The 21,311-nt window shown below is 42.7% G+C and overlaps 1 protein-coding gene across 1 annotated transcript in view; it reads left to right on the top strand.

The window, feature by feature from the left end:
- CNTNAP2 (contactin associated protein 2) overlaps positions 1–21,311 on the top strand; it is a gene marked incomplete at its 5' end in the record, with an annotated part of 1,430,381 nt that overhangs the window by 635,224 nt on the left and 773,846 nt on the right. Inside the window, one exon of the mRNA XM_083378276.1 lies at positions 13,774–13,921. Within this exon, the coding sequence (XP_083234402.1) occupies positions 13,774–13,921 (148 nt within the window). The remainder of the gene's footprint in view (positions 1–13,773; positions 13,922–21,311) is intronic.

Genomic DNA, 21,311 nt, shown 5'->3' with positions numbered 1-21,311 from the left:
TGATAGAATTTTGTCAAGAGAATACGATGGTCATAGCAAACACTCTTTTCCAACAACCCAAGAGACGGATCTACACATGGACATCACCAGATGGTCAACACAGAAATCAGATTGACTATATGCTCTGCAGCCAAAGATGGAGAAGCTCTATACAGTCAGTAAAAACAAGACCAGGAGCTGACTGTGGCTTAGACCAAGAGCTTCTCATTGCAAGGTTTAACCTTAAACTGAAGAAAGTAGGGAAAAGCACTAAGCCACTCAGGTATGAATTAAATCATATCCCTGTTGAATATACAGTAGAGGTGACAAATAGATTTAAGGAATTAGATCTGATAGACAGAGTGCCTGAAGAACTATGGACAGAGGTTCGCAACATGGTACAACAGGTAGCAACCAAAACCATCCTAAAGAAAAAGAAATGCAAGAAAGCAAAATGGTTGTCTGAGGAAGCTTTGTAAATAGCTGAGGAAAGGAGGAAAGCGAAAGGCAAGGGAGAAAAAGAAAGATACACCCAATTGAATGCAGAATTCCAGAGAATAGCTAGAAGAGATAAGAATGCCTTTTTAAATGAACGGTGCAAAGAAATAGAAGAAAACAATAGAATAAGGAGGACTAGAGATCTCTTCAAGAAAATTGGAGAGATGAAGGGAATGTTTCAAGCAAAAATGGGCATGATAAAGGACCAAAATGGCAGGGACCTAAGAGAGGCAGAAGAGATTAAGAAGAGGTGGCAAAATTGTGGAACCGACCAGGTGGTTCCATCCCAGGTGCCTAATGGACCCAGAACGGTTCCAGATGGTGCTTGGGTCCTTACCTAGCTCCCTCACTCACAGCCCGGTCGATGCCTTGGTGGATGCCTGGGAAAGGGCAGCCATCGAGGCACTCGACCGTGTTGTACCCTTGCGACCCCAGACCCGGCACAGATCCTGTTGTGCCCCATGGTTTTCTGTGGAGCTCCGGGAGATGAAGCATCGGAGACGGGGTCTAGAGAGCGGTTGGAGATCCACCTTGTCTGAATCTGACCGATTGCGACTAAGAGCCTTTACAAGGTCTTATCTTGCTGCGATGAGGACGTCGAAGTCTAATTACTTCGCTGCCCTCATCGCGTCCGCAGATAATCGCTCAGCCGCCCTGTTTAGGGTGACTCACTCTCTCCTTAATTGGGAGATGAGAGAGGATCCCTTACAGGGACGGGCTGAGGAGTTTAGTCATCATGTGGTGGACAAAATCGCTCAGATCCGGACCGGTTTGGACTCTGACTGGGCAGAGTCAGGCATGGAGGAATCAAGTGGTCTTGAGCATGTTATCTGGACTGAGTTCGATCCTGTTTCCCCCGATGACATGGACAGGATCAGGAGAAGGCTGAGCTCCACCACTTGTTTACTGGACTCGTGCCCCTCCTGGCTGGTTTATGCGGCTCGGAAAGAGACACGAGGCTGGTTCCAGGCAGTAATATCTGCTTCCTTGAAAGAGGGTATCTTCCCTGCCACCTTGAAGGAGGCGATGGTGAGACCCCTCCTCAAAAAGCCTGCCCTGGACCCAGCTGTTTTAAATAACTACCGTCCAGTCTCCAACCTTCGCTTTTTGGCGAAGGTTGTTGAGAGTGTGGTGGCGCATCAGCTTCCTCTGTTCCTGGAGGAAACTGATTATCTTGACCCATACCAATCAGGTTTCAGGCCCAGGTACAGCATGGAGACGGCATTGGTCGCACTGGTGAATGATCTCTGGTGGGCTCGGGACAGGGGATGTTCCTCTGTCCTAGTCCTTTAAGATCTCTCAGCGGCTTTCAATACCATCGACCATGGTATCCTACTGTGGCGTCTCAGGGGGTTGGGAGTGGGAGGCACTGTTTTGCAGTGGTTCTCCTCCTACCTCCTGGGCCGCTTGCAGTCAGTGTTGACGGGAGGGCAGAGGTCTGCCCCGAGATCTCTCATTTGTAGAGTCCCTCAGGGGTCGGTCCTCTCTCCCCTCCTGTTCAACATCTGCATGAAACCACTGGGCGAGCTCATTTGTGGTTTTGGGGTGGGGTATCATCAGTACACTGATGATACCCAGCTTTTTCTTTCCACCCCGAACCAACCCAGTGATGCACTCGACGTGATGTCCTGTTGCCTGGAGGCGGTCCAGGTTTGGATGGGGAGAAACAGGCTTCATCTCAATCCTACCAAGACTGAGTGGCTGTGCATACCGGCATCTCGGGTTAACCAGGTTGTTCCATCACTAATGATAGGGGGTGAGGTGTTACCCCCCCTGTCGATAGGGCTTGCAACTTGGGCATCCTCTTGGATTCACGGCTCAATTTTGAAGACCATATAGGAGCCGTGACCAGGGGTCTTTTGCCCAGCTTCATCTAGTGTGCCAGTTGCGGCCCTACCTGGACCGAGATGCCCTACGCAGTCACCCATGCACTCATGACCTCCCGGCTAGCCTACTGCAACGCTCTCTACATAGGGCTGCCCTTGAGGACCACGCGGAGGCTACATCTGGTGCAGAATGCAGCCGCGTGAGTTGTTATGGGAGTTTCCCGATACTTCCATGTAACACCTCTTCTCCATGAGCTGCATTGGCTTCCTTTTGCCCTCCGGGTGAGATTCAAGGTGCTGGTAATGACCTATAAAGCTCTAAATGGCTTGGGCCTGGATTATCTGAGGGAACACCTGCTGCCGGCATCAACTTCCCATCGTCCTGTGTGCTCCCACAGGGAGGGCCTTCTCAGCGTGCCGGCAGTTAAGGAGTGCCAGCTGGTGATCCCCAGGGGGAGGGCATTCTCTGTGGGTGCGCCTGCCCTGTGAAATGATTTACCGGTGGAACTTTGGACCGCCCCCGATCTGCATTCATTTCGCCGGGACCTGAAAACCTGGTTTTTTGATCTATCAGGCCTGGACTGAAGGAGTTTTAGATTTTAATATTGTTTTAATTGTTGGGCTTAATTAATTTAATCTATTTTAATTTTATACTATTTTTATATTGTATTTTATGTTGCCCTGTAAACCGCCCTGAGTCCTTCGGGAATAGGACGGTATAAAAATTTTAATTAAATAAATAAATAAAATAAATAAATAAAATTACACAGAAGAACTATACAAGAATGAGCTTAAAGTCCCTGATAACCATGATGAGGTGGTCACCAACCTCGAGCCAGACATCCTAGAATGTGAAGTGAAGTGGGCCTTAGGAAAAGTGAGCAAAAACAAAGCTAGTGCAGGTGACAGTATTGCAGCTGAGCTATCAAAAATCTTAAAAGATGATGCAGTAAAGGTGCTACACTCAATTTGCCAGGAAATTTGGAAAACTCAACAGTGGCCACAGGATTGGAAAAGATCAGTTTACATTCCAATTCCAAAGAAAGGCAGTGCCAAAGAATGTTCAAACTATCACACCATTGCACTCATTTCACATGCTTACAATCTTACAAGCTAGACTCCAGCAGTATGTGGATCGAGAACTACCAGAAGTACAGGCAGGATTTTGAAGAGGCAGAGGAACTAGAGATCAAATTGTCAACATACACTGGATCATGGAGAAAGCTAGGGAGTTCCAGAAAAACATCTACTTCTGCTTCATTGACTATGCTAAAACCTTTGATTGTGTGGATCACAACAAACTGTGGCAAGTTCTTAAAGAGATGGAAGTACCAGACTATCTTATTTGTCTCTTCAGAAACCTATATGTGGGTCAAGAAGCAACAGTGAGAACTGGACATGGAACCACTGATTGGTTCAAAATTGGGAAAGGAGTCCGGCAAGGCTGTATACTGTCACCCTGCCTATTTAACTTATATGCAGAGCACATCATGAGAAAGGCAGGGCTAGATGAATCAAAAGTTGGAATTAAGATTGTTGGGAGAAATATCAAGAACCTAAGGTATGCAGATAATACCCTCTAATGGCAGAAAGTGAAGAGGAACTAAAGAGCCTCTTGTTGTGGGTGAAGAAGGTGAGTGCAAAAGTTGGGTTGAAACTTAACATTAAGAAAACCAAGATCATGGCATCTGGCCCTCTCAATTCCTGGCAAATAGATAGGGAAGAAATGGAGGTACTGACAGATTTTATTTTCCTGGGCTCCAAGATCATCGTAGATGGGGACTGCAGCCATGAAATCAAAAGATGCTTGCTCCTGGGGTGGAAAGCCATGACAAATCTAGACAGCACACTAAAAAGCAGAGACATTACCCTGCGAACAAAGCTATGATTTTCTCAGTTGCAATGTATGGCAGTGAAAGTTGGACCATAAGAAAGGCTGAGCGCCAAAGAATTGAGGCCTTTGAACTATGGTGCTGGAGAAGACTCCTGCGAGTCCCTTGGACTGCAAGGTGATCAAACCTGTCAGTCATAGTGGAGATCAACCGTGCCTGCTTTTTAGAAGGCCAGATTGTGGTTGAAACTCATATACTTTGGCCACCTAATGAGAAGGAAGGACTCACTGGAGAAGAGCCTAATGTTAGGAAAGATTGAGGGCAAGAGAAGAAAGGGATGACAGAGAATGGGGTGGCTGGATGGAGTCACTGAAGCAGTAGGCATGAGCTTAAATGGACTCCAGGAGATGGTAGAGGACAGGAAGGCCTGGAGGAACATTGTCCATGGGGTCGCGATGGGTCAGACATGACTTAGCAACTAACAACAACAACAGCTGATGAGAACACTTCTTGTGCTTCTAGCTTCTTTATTGCCTAGTTGCTTATAATCTCTTAATTTTGTACTCAGGTTATTTGTTGAGCCATTCATGAGAAGGAGGAGGAAAGTGTAACAATCTGTGGGCCTAATTATTTTGGTTAGGTTCTCGGCCACATCTTTGATTTTTGCTCCAGGGAAACAACATACCTCCCTAGATTTTATGTCTGGTTCTGTTCCTTGGAGAATAGAATCTCCTATTACCAACACTCACCTTCCTTCTTTAAGGGGTGCCATCTGGGATGCTTTTCTGTTTTTCTCAGTTGTGTTTGTTGATGTGACTTTTTAAAGGATATTTGGTGATGTCACTTTTCTAGGTGTCTGCATGTTTTCTTTGAGGGGGATTTTTTGGGTCTGTGTATTTTCATCTGGGGGGGAAACTAATTGCTCAGTTTTAATGGGGCTGCTTCTGGTTGGGTTAGGTTGGGCCGTAGTTTTTTAGATGTATTCTGCTTCTTTCTTTGATTATTGTGTTTCCTTCTATGTGTCACATACCTCCATTTGTCATTGTTCAAGAGTTTGAGCAGGGTCAAATTCTGTCAGTTATTTGTTCATTATTTGGTTTGATTTGGGTATAACTTAGGTTGGAGTTTGTCTAGAGTTGTCTCTAGATCTTGGGTGTCAAACTTGCTTGTGATATGACATGTTGCAACATATCACAACTTTTTTCTCATTGCCAGAGCTGGGGTAGGTGCAGCCTCCACATGATGCAAATGGCCCACGGGCCAGCTGTTTGATACCCCTTCTCTAGATTTCCTACTTTTTCCTCTAGTATAAGGCTTTTCAACCGGTAGTATTCATACCACTAGTGGTATGCAAGCACATGGCTGGTGGTACGCGAAGGACCGGTTGAGCAGCACTGTGAGAAAAAAATTGTAAAAAAAAAAGTTAAAAAAGCATTTTTTACTAACGTGCTTTCAGCTGCATTTCGTTTCTCCATTTGGTTCTCAGCCTTCAGTGTTTGTGGGACAAAAAAATAGTTCCATGAGACTTTCTAACTTCTTGCAAGATCTCACAAGAAGTTAGAAAGTCTCATGGAACTTTTTTTTTCTTTTTTACCGATAGTCACACAAACACATGGGGAAGGCTGAGAAGGGAATGGAGAAATGGAATACAGCTGAAAGCAGGTTATTAAAAAATGCTTGGGGGAGGCGAGTGCATCTGGGTGGGGGCAGGGGCGGTCACCTTACCCTGCATGGTGGTGGGAGGGTTAATGGGGGGGCAGGAGGAGCTGTGTAAAACAGGTAGAGGGAAGGCCAGATAGATTGTGGGTGCTGCTTGGGGCAGAGGATGATTGCACGCACGAACAGGACAGCCACACACGGCAGAGGTGCTGCTCAGGGCTGGAGGGGAGGCCGGCCAGATTGCAGGCACTGGCAGCAGCACTGGCACGGAGGGCGAATGCACACATGAATGGGACAGATGTGCATGGTAGAGATGCTGCTCGGGGCCAGAGGGTGATCGCATGAGTGTGTGCCCTCTGTGCTGGCACCGCCACCAGTGCCTGCAATCTGCCTGGCCTCCCCTCTGGCCCCGAGCAGAGCCTCTGCCATGTGTGGCTGTCCTGTTCTCGAGGCCTTCTCTTCCATGTTGGATATCAGCAGCCCAGATTTGGTAGCTCCACTTAAGACCTGCTGAGGTGATTTCTCTTTGCTGAGCAGGAGATGTGACCCAGTGCCTGCCACCACTGCTTGCTACTCTTCCCCATGTTTTTCAATTGACAACTCGTAGCTGCCCTTGAAAGTGGCTGGCTGGAACGGGTGATCTAATAATAAACCTTTATTGTCAAAGTACAACATGTGTACATTGAGATTAGCTGAGCCTCCCCCCCCCCGTGCTCTCTCCTGATTGGCCAAGACACAGGTCTGCAACCCGCGGCTCTGCCATGTGCAGTCCCCCCAAAAAAAAGTGGGACTAAAAAAGTTAAACCAATCAATTCAAATATGCAGGGTAGGTGCATATCTCGCCTTGGCTCCACTCTTCAGTCAAATCCTGTTCTGCGCATGTGCGTATGTACGCGCATGTGCACACATTTTTTGCGGCTCCCAGTTTTTCCTTTTGTGAGGGAACCGGTTCCGAGTGGCTCTTTCACTGTTTCAGGTTGCTGACCCCTGGGCCAAGATGTCTCCAAGTCAGGGACCTGGCTGCACATTGCTCCTCCATCCTCCTTCACTTGCCCAGTCACCTGGGCTGGACCCAGCCCTCCCACCTGGTTGTGACACAGAGGCTCCCATGCAGTGCTGCTTCCAGCCAGTGGAGGCTGCTGTGGTAGCAGGTGGGCAGGCAGGCGAGGGATGCACGGTGTTGGCACCCTCCTCTTCTCCCTTCCCTTCCCCTCCTCTCCCTCCACTTCTCCCCATGTTGTCCTTGTCTCGGCATACATAAGGCTGAGTGAGCATGCAGGAGGCAGTATCTTCCGGGTGTGTGCTGGGAGCCACAGGAAGGAGCAGCTGGTCCTGGTCAGAGCTGCCCTGCTGCGGCACACGAGGATCAGGAACAAGCTCAGCTTCCTTCTTCCCAGCTCTGAGAAGCCAAAGCCCTCCATGCCTGCTGTGGCCACTGCCTGGCCTGCCAGCTCCTCCTGAGAAAGGAAGCTGTCCCACCCCACCTCCGAGGTGTCTTCTCCTGCAGCTGTGGGAAGCACCCTGACTATGCTTGCCTTCACTCACCAGCTTTTCTCTCCCACTTGGGCTGTCCAACTGCAGCAGCCAGAGCAGCCCCTGAGCAGCTATGCTGGCTCAGGAATTCTGGGAATTGAAGTCCACAAGTCATCAAAGAACCAATGTTGCCTATCCCTGCCTTAGCCCTAAGGACACACCTGAGTCGGGAACCGGACGGGCGGGCAGGCTGGCAAACAAAGGCACCCAGCTTGAAAACCTGGAGTGGATCTCCCATTTGGTTTATGCAGGGAAAGCGGGACCAATTGGAGGAGAAGCTGCAGCTTCTGTGGATTTCCTCCACACAGGCACCCTGCAACCTGAGTGATGAGCTGCCCTCACCCCCTGGCTATTGACTTTGCTTGTGAAAAAGTTGCAAAGGGTGATCACATGACCCTGGGACACTGTGACCGTCATAAGTATGAATCAGTTGCCAAGCATCCGAATGTAAATCACATGACCCTTGGGGATGCTGCAACAGTCATAAGTGTGGAAAATGGTCATGTCACTTTTTTCAGTGCCGTCATAACTTAGAACAGTCACTAAGTGAATTGTTGTAAGTAGAGGACTACCTGTACTTTATCATTTTTTCCTTTTTTGGGGGGGTCAAGTTTTTGACACCTTGCTGGGCGACTGGTGGTACTCGGACATTGCCTTATCTTAAAAGTGGTACAATGGGTGAAAAGGTTGAAAAGCCCTGCTCTAGTAGTCCACATAGTTTACATTTAATACATGTATAATTTGGGTGTTCTTTGGGCATAAGCACATACATGGAGCATGTATTGCATACCACAATAGTATCAGTCACCTGTTCCATGACTTTGTTGTTTGAAAATCCCTCTTTTTTTTGGTTGGTGGATGTACTTTTCTGTTAGCCTAGTTTCTACCTTCTCTGTTCTATGTAATTATGCCTATTTCTTTTTCTAATCATTTTTTGCCTTTTTTGTGCTTGTTTTTCTATCTTTTTATTTATTTAACTTGCTTACTATTATGTTAGTTTTACTATCCTTACCCTTATTGTTTGCCTATTTAGTAAAGGTAAAGGTTCCCCCGCACATGCGTGCTAATTGTTTTCAATTCTAGGGGCCGGTGCTCATCTCCGTTTCAAAGCCGAAGAGCCAGTGCTTGAACAAGGACGTCTCTGTGGTCATGTGGCCGGCATGACTAGATGCCAAAGGCGCACAGAACGCTGTTACCTTCCCACCATAGTGATCCCTATTTTTTTACTTGCATTTTTACGTGGTTTCGAACTGCTAGGTTGGCAGGAGCTGGGACGAGTAACAGGCGCTCACTCTGTTATGCGGCACTCGGGATTTGACCCACCAAACTCAGTCCTAACCCACTGAGCCACTGCGTCCCTGTATTTGCCTATTTATTTAGCTTTTATTTTCTGTCCTGTATATAATTTTATTCTCTGTCATGGTCTTCACTTCCTACCTATTGGGACCTCAAATTTGATTGTTGTCTTCACTTCCATCATTCGTTGCTTTGTTGTTTTGTCTGCCAGCTCTGTTCTGGTTTTTTTTTTGACTGGATCTTTTTGGCCTTGTCTTTTCTCTGGTCAGATCTCTCAGACTGCTGGTCTGAGCTTTCTGGTCAGCTCAGCTCCACTGCCTGGTCTGGTCTGCTCAGCCCGCCACTAATTTTTAGAGATCTGCTCCACCAATTCTGCCAACACCAGTTTCTCCCAGCCACCAATTCCCTTTGTTGGATGGGTTGCTCCAGGTCCTTTGTCCTCCACCAAATGGGCTGCTAGGAGGACTGCTGGGCTAGCAGGAGGTGGGAAGGGGGCTGCTGATCTTGCAGGAATGGAATGTTGATCAAGAAGTTCAATGGCTCTTTGTTTCAGTTCTTTTACTTTAATTAGAGGGCTTTGTTCTTCCTAAGTGGGAGGCATAGCAGAGAATAACTGGTTTCACAATAAAACATTTCAGTAGCTACTGCTGATTTCTCTGGGTTTACCTCTACAGTCTGAATTACTTTTGGCAAGGTATTGGTTTCTTTGCCCTGCGTAGACACCTCAGCAGTTATTTCAATTCTGCTTCTGTGAATATTTTATTATAAATCGACCTTGACCTTGCTTCTATTATTTATGATTCTAGATGTTTTTCTTTCCAGAATTGGTGCATTCATCTCAATGATTCTCTTCCTGTCAATTTTTAATAACAGATAATTATTTTTTCTTTGTAAAGACCCGCCTCAGCTATTCCCTCAGGAAAACACAACTCAGGAAACAGGCATTGTTTGAAAGAGGATCTATTATTGAGAGAAAGTGATTGCAGAGTAAAAAAGATGAAATCTGAAGTTCCCGTGCAAAAGTGTTAAGCTAAAAGTCTCATTCTTCAGACCCACCCCAAAATCCCAGTCCATCAGGAGCCAATTTGCTGGTGTGAAGGTGTTATGAGAACTTTGAGCCAAAAAGGTGATAACTGGCTGCTTCCCAGGCACTTTGCTCTTGTCAGCCAGTAGGAGTGAAAACGGCCCTGAGTGTATTCCCTCCTCCCAAATTCCCAAATAGACAGATCAAAAAGAAAATAGAAACAAATGCAGAAACATCCTCAATCCACATCCCAGCGTGCTCCCCCTTCCCTTTCTTATGATAGCATCCCAAAGGGATCTGACATTGTTTTCTATTTCTGTATATTTGCAATAGGGAAAAACAACTTTTCTTCCTGGTTGCTCAGCCAACATCTACCATAGTTCTTGTTGACCCAGGCAATGACCCAGCAGTATAGGTTTCTGTAAATTATATTTTACCATATATTGTTATTATTATAGTTAATCTTCAATAAAACTTAACAGTTCAAGTCCTAACCAAGGACCTAAAAGTTGTTAAGTTAGCATCTGTGTATATAGGCAGTTTCGAGTAGGGTGGTTTTTTTTTGTTTTTGTTTTTTGCAAAGTCAGGATATTCAGGTCTAATAAGTTCAAAATTTTCCATGTATCTAGGCAGGAGCTCCAAGGGCTCCTGTTTCTATTGGTATAACCCTTGATTTCTTCCTCCACAATGGCTCAGCTTCAATTTGCAAATCACAATATTTTGGGGTTTTTTTAGTTGTTTCTCTTCAATTCATGCATCACCTGGCATTGCAATATCAATGAATCAGACTTTTTATCTTTTCTGCAAAAGTGATGTCAGGCATGTTGCAGGCCAGATGTCTGTCCGTTTGGATCCAAAGGTTCCACAGGATCTTGACCTGTTCATTTTCAAGAACTTTGTCAACTTGGAGTTCCCCGTGATTCTTACTACATTCGAACCAAAATGTCTGGCAAAACATCTGATGTATGATGATGATAACAATGAAGATGATGATTAGGCTAGAGTTTTGTCAATGGTAGGCCCAATAAGCAATTTCAATTTTTTAGAAAGTCACTCACTTAGACTCTTTTAATATGAACTTTTATTTATAAAAATAGAATTTCTAAAAATATAAATGTTTGGAACAATCTAATGATAGAATGTTTGGTTATGATTATTCTCATGGCTAAAGACATATTTCATCACTCATGAAAACTATATGACACCTTTATAGGTCCCACACTTTAACAATTCTATGTTCATTTGATTAATTTGCATTCAGTAGGTATTCTCTCCAAATATATCTTTAACACATTGCCATTTGAATGCTTTATTTGATATAAATCCCATTTAGTGTTTGTAAAAGTTAACTAAAACAGAATTTTGAATTTTGAATTTTCTTCTTTTGCCTTGTGACTTTATTTTTGATATTGTCAAGGTAAAAACCTTCATAACATGTAGAATGCTAGTGCACCATAATAGGGTTAATGTAATGGTATGTAGTAATGATCTTGGGAGATAGGAGGAAGAGCCACAACCTAGACAAACATCAGGCAAAAGCTATGTCAGCCCACAGAAGGAAAAGAGATATGGGAAGCATCCAAATGGCTCTTCCTAGTTTTCTGAAAGGTAAAAGTAAAACGGGAGTGGTGCTTTCAGACTTGCAATATTCTACACTCCTTACTAGCACTGATGATGTTACCTAGTTAGGGTAATGAAACAACTGCAAGAAAACAAGCAAGTTCAGAGTGTACCAAGGATTCTTCAATAAATAAATAAATAAATAAATAAATAAATAAATAAATAAATAAATAAATAAATAAATAAATAAATAAATAAATAAATTCTTTTTTTTCTTCCAGCATTTATATTTGCATTTTAAGCAATGTAAATTTCAAGCTCAGTCCCACATAATATATGACTTAAAAATAAGCTATTTTCAAATGGGTTGCTTATTTCATAAACAGCACACTTAGGCTAATATTTTTATTATGAACAGGAAGCAACATATAGAATGGGGACCAATCAAGTGGTTCAAAATAGAAAAAGCAGAGTATCAAAGATATACACTTATTTATTTAACCCAGTATACTGATTATATCATGGGAAACACTGGACTAGGAATAATAGAAATTGAATTTAAATTATTTTGAGAAACATCAGCAATCTCAGACAATCAGATGATGCCATTTTGATATGAAAACGAGTTAAGGAAAATCTTTCATCTTCATTCTTGAAGATGAAAGAAGAATGCAAAAGCCAATCTACTACTCCGTCTCTATGTGTTGAAAAAACACCAAGATTATATCAACAGCAATATATCAAATTATATCAAATACAAATATGTGGTGAGGAAGCTGAAAATGTTATCTTCAAAAGCTCAAAGTTTCACAGAAATGGGTCATTCTGATCTCAACATAGGCTGTTCAAAATGTTGCAGAAATGGTCTGACCTTAAACAGGCATGTTGTGAGTTTCCACTTGTACATGTATTTTTCAGTTTCACTTTTAGAAATAAAAAAACCCTTTATGGTGAACATTAAGATTAAAAACACACACAAAAAACTTCTACTAATAAGACTTTTGTGATGGAGAACCATTGGTGTTCATTTCAAAGAGACCTGTCAGGGTCCACTTCAAAACCTCATCCCAAGAAAGCAGAACTCATGGAAGCAGATTCTTCCAAAAAGAATTTTTATTAGGAGAAGCTGATAGCAGACATACTAGACAGGATCTGAAGATTTCCTGCACAGATCAATAGGTTAAAGTGTCCCAAGAAAAACCCCTCCCCATGGTTTGTCCGGTCATTTCAAATCGGCCAATCCTCAGGTGTTAAGTAGTCCATTGTGGGAAATTGGAGATAACATCAGGCTGCCTGCAGTTGTAGCAGCGATGTTTAGTTGGCTCTTCGCACCTTCTCCTGGGAGTACAGAGATAAACTAGTTGCCAGAGGTTACATTCCTTTCTTCCTCCCCCCTTTACTAGCTGACATCAAGAGAGCAGAATGTTCAGAGAGAAATAATGAGGAAAGCAAAGTGCTACATTGTAGCGATAGAGGAAGTCAAGGCAATAACCCGCATGCTCTCCCCCTCCCCTCTAGGAGTATGGCAGAACCCAGGGAGAGAAGAGAATGAGAATTGGGTCAGAAGAAAATAGGAAAGTGAAACAGGAAAGCAATGTAAATATCGGTTATCACAAGACCAAAATAATATATGTATCCAAATATTTTTCCCACCTTAGGAAACCAACTCTATAAATTTGCATGCTACAAAGGAAACAGAGTTGAAATAATTTCCTAATTCATTCTGAGGTTACCCTTGAAGACAATCTGTATGCTGCTATTGATCCAGTATGGTGGGTGTTCTATGACTTCCACTGGCTCCCAAGTGCTTTTCACATGCAATTCAAGATATTGGTTGAAATCTTTAAAGCCCTACATAGCACTGGGTCAAACTGTTTATGAGAGTGCATCTCCTTGAGGGTACCTGCCCATCCTTACAAGTTAAGTAGGGTGGGCATGCTCAGGTCCCTTCCTTCAAATGTTGGAGGTCTCCGTAGTAGTAGCAACAGGGCTTTTTTTGTCATAGAACGCTCAGAACGGAGTTCCGGCACCTTTTTTGGATGCAACCTTGTAGGGTAGGCAAGGCGGGTTGTATGACATGTGTGAGTTCTGGCACCTTTTTCTTTTAGAAAAAAAGCACTGAGTAGCAATTTGCAAAAACACCCACTGAGATTCTGGAGGCCACTAGCCTTTTAGCTTTCCAGGAACTGTGTTCCCCCAAGCACTGAATAGAATAGGATTGTGTAACAGAGTTAATAGCATGGGTGTGTTCGTTAATAGCATTGGTGGGAAAGATATGATTTTTTTATGTTGCTGCTCTTATTGGTTCTGTGAGCCACCTAACATCACTTTGTGAAATAGCCACAATATAAGTTTATTAAATAAATAATTAACTGTTTTGGGGTGATACTATCACTGAAATTACAGCAGTACACAGAAGCAATCTAAGCTCCTCCACCTTGCACATATTTGTATGTTTGTGTGTATGTATGTACACACACACACATTTAGTCATGTAATGTGTGTCTATAAGTTCTAAATAGGGCAAATAGTAAAATAATAATGTTGTTTTGTTGTCCCACCCTAGGCATTTCCTGGAAATGTAAATTCTGATACTGTGGTACGACATGATTTACAGCATCCAGTTACTGCCCGCTACATTCGGATACTTCCTCTGGAATGGAGTGGAGAGGGTCAGATTGGTTTGAGGATCGAGATCTATGGCTGTCCTTATTGTAAGTTCTCTAAAATTTTATTCTATTTGTCTATTTCTGCTTTCTTGAAACTCTTCTGAAGTAATGTTATTTTAATCTAATATGACTGGATACAAAGTATGGTATAAAGTGTGCCTGAGTACAAAGATTTTAGGTTCAGTGTGTAAAGAAGTGACAGCTATAGCTAATTACTAGTTTTTCTAATTTGAAAGATATTAGTAAACCTTTGCTGTAAAGTCATAACAGCTTAGGCAAAATACCACAACATTCCATTGCTTTTGTGGGAAATAATAATATTGACAGATGGTCTAGAGCAGGGGTAGGCAACCTCGGCTCTTTTATGACTGATGGACTTCAAGTCCCAGAATTCCTGCTGACTCAGGAATTCTGGGATTTGAAGCCCATCAGTCATAAAAGAGCCGAGGTTGCCTACCCCTGCTCTAGAGTTATTGGACTGTTAATAAGCTGAGACAGCTTTTACTTTTTCCTTACTTGCAAAATTTCATTTATTCATTCTTTCCCCATTTTGATTAGCCTCAACCTGATGTATCAATCTTATGTTGACTCACTGATTGGGTAGTATTAACCTTGAATAGATAAAAAATGTGAAATTATAAATTCTGGTTTAGGTTTCTATGTTTATTTTCAATAGTATATACAAATTTAATGTTATGCCTGCTTTATATCATATATCTGTAGCTACTTAGAAATCATTTCTGTTTGGTCAGTATGTTTAACTTTTCTTTTTAATATGTGATTTTAAAATGATATGTAAGCTGCCTGGGAAAACATTTTAGTGTAGAGCAGAATAAACATTTTATTTTAAAATAAAATAAAAATTAAAGAAACTGTATTGTTGCAACCAATCCAGGCCTATTTTCAGATGTAATCTAAATTACTGATTTAAAATTATTTTACTGTTTCCCGTTACAGTGCTTTCTGGATAATATATGTACATGGAAATTCTGTGTAAGGACCCACTTCAATCTACATCCTAAGAAAACAAAACTCTTGGAAATGGTTTCTTCCAACATGAATTTTTATTAAGAGAAATTGACTGAAGGCATGATAGACAGGATCTGAGGGAATCTCCCCACAATTTGATGTTTTAAAGTGTTTCCAAGCAGCCACCCCACCCACGCAGTTCTTCCAGGCAATTCAAACCGGCAGATTTCTAGGTGTTAACTTCAGAAAAGATAACATCAGTCCAGCTCTGTCAGCACAATCATTCAATCCTCTTATTATCCAGATTCCAGGTGCTGTATCTTCCCCCTCCCCTTTTTTTTCACTGTCGGTGAAGAGAAGAGCTTCAGAGAGGCATAGGATGAAAGGCAGATGGCCACATTGTTATGGTTAGCAAACCTGAAGTGAATCAACAAAAAAATACAGGAAGTGAAAATAGTAAAATCCCCATGCATACCCCCTCCCCTTTTTATGGAAGAATCCAGGAGATAGTAAGGATTGGTTTTAAATCAGAGAAGATAGATAGAAATGAAATATAACTGGATTCTGACATCCTGCTTCCCTTAAAAATAAGAGAGATCAACCTGTAAAGAAAACAAAACAGGTATAAAAGTTAGTCTGGCTTGTTAGGATACTCTGAATGAAACTTCTTTAATAGCTTTGGGGCCTTTATATGACGTTTATGGACCCACTAGTTTTGTGAGGAGGGGAAGTGTTTCTATGCTACTAGGTATTGAGTTGTCCCATGGTATCTTCAAGACTCTAGGATTTTCTTTCCTTTTCTTTTTTGTACAAGTTTTATTTTTTTAAAATTTTACATTCAGGTATTTATGAAACAATATGGTGGTTGGGTAGTTAAAAGTAAACAATAGCAAAAAACAAATTATTTGTAAATAGCTCATTACGTCAACAAAGATTTCCTCTCCAATTCCCTTAGTTATAACATAATCAAATTACTCAAATTAATAAATTTCTAATTGTAAATAATCAATTAGACAAATTTTCAATATATTTTCACTTATACATATCCATGTCCTGTTTTTAAGTTTTAGCTAATTGCAATAAAATATTCCAGAATAGCCTATAATATATAGAAGAAAACTTAATTTTTAGGTAACCCACATTTCCCTATTTCATTAAAAAGTAATTATCCTGTCAACAGTACATACATTGTTCATTCAATACATTCTTATTTTTGTGAGTATATTCTGTTTATCATCCTAACAGTTCACCAATTATTGGAAAAGATATCTTTTGTTGTATCCTTCCAAATTCTATAATATAAATCAATTCTAATAGCTAACTTTCCTTTCCCTTAGACATCTAAAAGTTAAATATAAAATCAGTTTATATCTTTATCATTACAACAAATATATTCTATAGATTATCTTAATAGTTCATCAATTATTAAAATAATATATTTTATTATATCATTCTAAATTCTATAACATAGTTCAGACTTAGGTTCTAATAGCTTGATTTTGTTTTCCCTTAAAAATCTAAAACCTCAGTATAAATTCAGTTTATATTTTTAAAAGATTCCCCTTAGCCCATTAAAAGAAATTTTAAGCTCTATCAATACAAATCCCAACCAAGAGACAAATCCAATTTTTTAAATCTAACTCTCTCTTTCTTTTTGTGCCAATCAGGCTTCCATATCAGTGCTTTTAGATTTTCAAATATGTCTCCCTTTCTTCCTACACACATTGTTTGAATCCAGGGATACCATCCAATTGTCAGTTTTGCAAAGAAAGTGTCCCATTTGTAATCATTGAAGTGTTGCTTTAATAGCTCAATTCTCAATGTTTGGTGTGATATAATTGTCATTAGTTCAGTCTGGTCTTCTTCTTCCGATTCCATCTGGCTTATATAAGAGATAATAACTGGTGTTATAGCTATTATTTGATTGGCTGGGTTCTAAACATACTGTATTTGAAAGCCTTTAATATCTTTAATCTTAATGTTGTCCACCTCCAGTATTCCTAAAGATTGTTTTCAGTGCCAGATGTTCCCAATTCTTATCTTTGAAGATAGTGTCAAGGACAAATCTGTTATTCAGTCAGCTCTCACAATAAAGGTTTACTTGCTATACCAGGTTTTGCCACATGATGTCATCAATAGCATATAGAATAAGATGTAGAATCTTTTTCCAGACTAGTATGAGGCTTTTATCCAATTAGTCCATTTTTTTTCTTTTTCCCTTCTTTCACAGCTTAAGCAAAAAATAGGGTAGTAGATCCCCACAAAAATAAAAACTTTTTAATAGGTACAAATAAGTTTGCTTAATTTTTTAGCTTAGCCATTTTATTTCTTTTAAGGCTTTAAGGCTTTAAAGATTATTCCCCAAGTAGGCAGTTGCCAATCTTTCAAAAGAGGGGGAGGAAATTTTCAAAAAGTTACCACAGGAAAGTAGTTAGGGGAATAAGAAAGGTAAGGTCTCACCCCAGTCCTCCAGATTGCTTCGTTGTGCTTGATGGTGCTTTGGGCTTTTGGAAGGGAGAGGCTTAATGATCAGCCATCTTAATGGCCGATCTCTTCTTCTTCGGGCCAAAGGAACTGCTCCAGATTGAGCGGAGGGCTGCTGCCCTTCTGTGATCACAGGGAGGGCCTCCTCATGGTGGTCGCCCCTCCAGGGTGACTTTCAACCCTTTTCAGGGTCCTCCAAGGAAGAAAGATTGGATGGCAGGGAGAGGGCTCTTCCTGCACATTCGCAAGCGCCACTCACACAAACTGGAAGCCTAGGATTTCTTTATTTCAAAGTGTTGTTCCCCTTCCACCATGATTGGAGGTGATGGGGGGGATTTTTGGCCATAATGGTGACTGTTCTCTTTTCAGCAAACTGCAGTGAAAAATTTGGTTCATTTGTCTAAGATTTTTGGGTAATTCTAATTCTACTCTTACTGGGTTTACGATTCTTTTAATTGGAAAAGGACCTATATATTTTGGTCCAAGTTTTTTACAGGGTTGTAAGGATTTTAGGTATTTTGTAGACAAATATACCATTTCACCTATAATGAATGGTATGGGTTCAACTCTTTTTTTTAACTGCTTGTGCTTTATATGCTTGCCTAGCTTCATCTAGGGCAGTGATGGTGAACCTTTTAGAGGCTGAGTGCCCAAACTGCAACCCAAAACCCACTTATTTATCATCGGATGCTGGATGGGCATGGCCCATTGGGTGGGTGTGGCCAATTGGGTGAGTGTGGCCCATTGGGTGGGTGTAGCTGCAGTGGTAATGCCAGACTGGGTGGGACTAAAAAGTTCAATCAATCAATTCCAACTTTGCTGTGAGAAGTTGAAATTGATGGATTGATTGAACCTTTTTTTTTGCACATGGTGGCAGAGGCCTAAAGCGAAAAGGTTTTATAAAACCCAGCTGAAGGCCTAGGACTGGGGCGATGGTGCACATACCCACAGAGAGGGCTCTGTGTGCCACCTGTGGCATGCGTGCCATAGGTTCGCCATCATGGGTCTAGGGCTTTGCTAACTATTGGCCAGGTGGTTCTGTAATTGTTCTATCCATTCTTTCAGTGATGAGATGACCGATTCGTTTGGGGTTAGTTCTGACATGGGGTTGAAACTTTGACTAGTAGCTATCTGGAAAAGAGTGTAACCTGGGCTGGAGTGGACTACTTTATTATAGGCAACTTCTGCAAAAGGAAGTAGGTCCGTCCAATTCGTTTGCTGGAATTAATAAAGCATCTTAAATATTGCTAAAGTACTGAGTTAGATTTTTAAGCTTGACCATTTCTCTGAGGATGATGACTAGACGTCAGTCCCTGAGTGGTCCCTAAAAGGGATAAAAATTCCTTCCAAAATGCCAATGTAAATTGCACTCCCCTATCAGATATGATGTGTTGTGGTGCCCCATGCAATCTGTAAATATGCTGTATGAAAAGTTTCGCTAAGGTTTTATGGTGGGAATCTTTTGGCAAGGGATGAAGTGCACCTGTTTGGAAAACAAGTCTGTGACCATCCAGATTACAGTATTCCCATTGCTTTCTGGTAATTCCACTATAAAATCCATGGCTATTTCCCTCCAGGGGGCTGAGGGATTTGCCACTGTTTGTAACAGTCTGGGTGATTTCCCTTGCAACCTCTTTGCAGTAGTGCAAGTCGGACAGCTGGCCACGTAACTTTCTATGTCCCTTTTCATGAATGGCCACCAAAAGTGCCTTTTAATTAAGTGTAATGTTTTTACAAATCCAAAATGCCGTGCTGATTTGGTGTCATAGCAAAGCTGCATGAATGTGACTCTCTGAGTGGTTGGTAGTCATGATTCTGCCATAAGTGGTTTAGAATCAGTGGCTCGTGTGCTGTTATATTGGGGCATGTGAGATATTGCATCTGCCAGGAAGTTCTTTCCCCCTGGCAAATGCTTGAGCGTAAAGCAGAATTGGTGAAAATGTTGGGACCAGCGGGCTTGCTTGGGATTGAGCTTCCTGGGTGTTTTCAATGCTTCCAGATTTTTGTGGTCTGTCCACACCTGAAAAGAGATTTTATTCCCTTCAAGGAACTGATGCCACATAAGTAATGTCCAATGTATCCCATATGCCTCTTTCTCCCACACTGGCCAGCGCTGTTCCATTTCGGTGAGTTTTTTGGATGTATATGCGCAGGGTTGCAATATCGCTTTATCATTTCCTTGTAATAGTACAGCTCCCACTGCCACATCGCTTGCATCTGCCTGTATTACAAAGGCCTTATCCATGTCTGGGTGTTTCAGAATAGGTTCTGCAGAAAAGAGTCTCTTTAATCTCTCAAATGCCGCTTGGCATTCCATTGTCCATTTTAGTGGCTGGGTAGGTTTTACTGAGGATACTCCCTTTGTTTTTAATAAGTTCATGAGGGCTAGAGCTATCTGGGCAAATGAGGGGATGAATTGGTGGTAAAAGTTTGCAAAGCCCAGGAAACTTTGCAGTTGCTTTCTTGTGTGAGGTGGTACGCATTCTAATACTGCTCTAGCCTTCTCTGGGTCCATCTCAATTCCCTGTGGGGATATGCAATATCCCAGGTAGTCTATTCTTTCCTGGTGGAATTCACATTTTGATAATTTGGCATATAGGTGAGCAGCTCGCAGTGTCTTTAAAAAAACTCTGATTAGGTTGACATGTTCCTCTTTTGTTTTGGTGAAGATAAGGATGTCATCTAGATAAACTAGGTGCCCCTTAAATAAGTGCTCCCTTAGTAACTCATTGATTAATTACATAAATACACCTGAGCTCAGGCTCGTGTATTTCAATGCCAGGTCCGTAATGAATAAGGCTCCTCTCATTTGTGAGTTGATTGAGGAGGAGCATGCGGACCTGGCTTGCATTACGGAGACCTGGTTGGGCCCAGAGGGTGGGGTCCCCCTGGTTGATCTTTGCCCATCAGGCGTCCGGGTGCTGCACCAGCCTCGGGCTCAGGGTAGGGGCGGTGGAGTGGCAGTAGTTTCCAGGGAGACCTTATGTCCGCGGGAGGCCACCATAGTCCAGATAGTCGGGTGTGAGTCCCTCCTCCTGAGATGTGGCCCTAGAGCTCAGTTGGGCTTGCTGCTGGTGTACTTTTCACCTAGTCACGTAGCAGCAGCCCTGCCTGAGCTTCTCGATATCCTCTCAGGACTGGTTGTTGAGTTCCCCAAACTTCTGGTTTTGGGTGACTTCAACCTACCATCCCTGGGGGGATCATCTGAGTTAGATCGGGAGTTCATGGCTTCCATGATGGCCACAGACCTGATGCAGGTTATTCAGGGCCCAACTCATGGGGGGGGTCACACGCTCAATTTGGTTTTCCTATCCAGATGGTGGTTAGATGAACTTGGGGGGGGGTTTCCCCAATTATTATACCCCTGTCATGGACCGATCATCATCTCCTGCGGCTGGTCTTCCATTTTGCCACTCCCCGTTGTGGGGTTGCTGAGCCAATAAGATGGTTCCGCCCTAGGTGCCTGATGGACCCTGAGCGGTTCCAGGCGGCACTTGGGCCCCCACATGCCTCCTTTGCCCACAGCTTGGTCGATGCCCTAGTGGAAGCCTGGGAAATGGCGGCCACAGAGGCACTCGACCAAGTTGTACCCATGCGGCCCTTGACCCGGTGCAGATCCCAATGGGCTCCATGGTTCTTCATGGAGCTCCGGGAGATGAAGCGTCGGAGATGGGGCCTAGAGAGCTGTTGGAGATCCAGCCGATCCGAATCCGACTGGTTACGACTAAGGTCATTCACGAGAACTTATCTTGTGGCGATGAGGGTGGCAAGGTCTAACAACTCATCACGTCCGCAGATAATCGCCTGGCTGCCCTGTTTAGAGTAACTCGCTCCCTCCTTAATCAGGAGGCAAGGGAGGAGCCCTTGCAGGGTCGTGCCGAGGAGTTTAGTCGATTTCTGTTGGACAAAATCGCTCGGATAGCAATGAGGATACGGGCAGTCTTGTCAATGTTATCTGGGAGGAGTTCGATCCTGTGACTCC

This window comes from Vipera ursinii (genome assembly GCF_947247035.1).
Source record: "Vipera ursinii genome assembly, chromosome: Z".
Taxonomy (NCBI): Eukaryota; Metazoa; Chordata; class Lepidosauria; order Squamata; family Viperidae; genus Vipera; species Vipera ursinii.
This window is presented reverse-complemented; position numbering and strand designations above follow the sequence as displayed.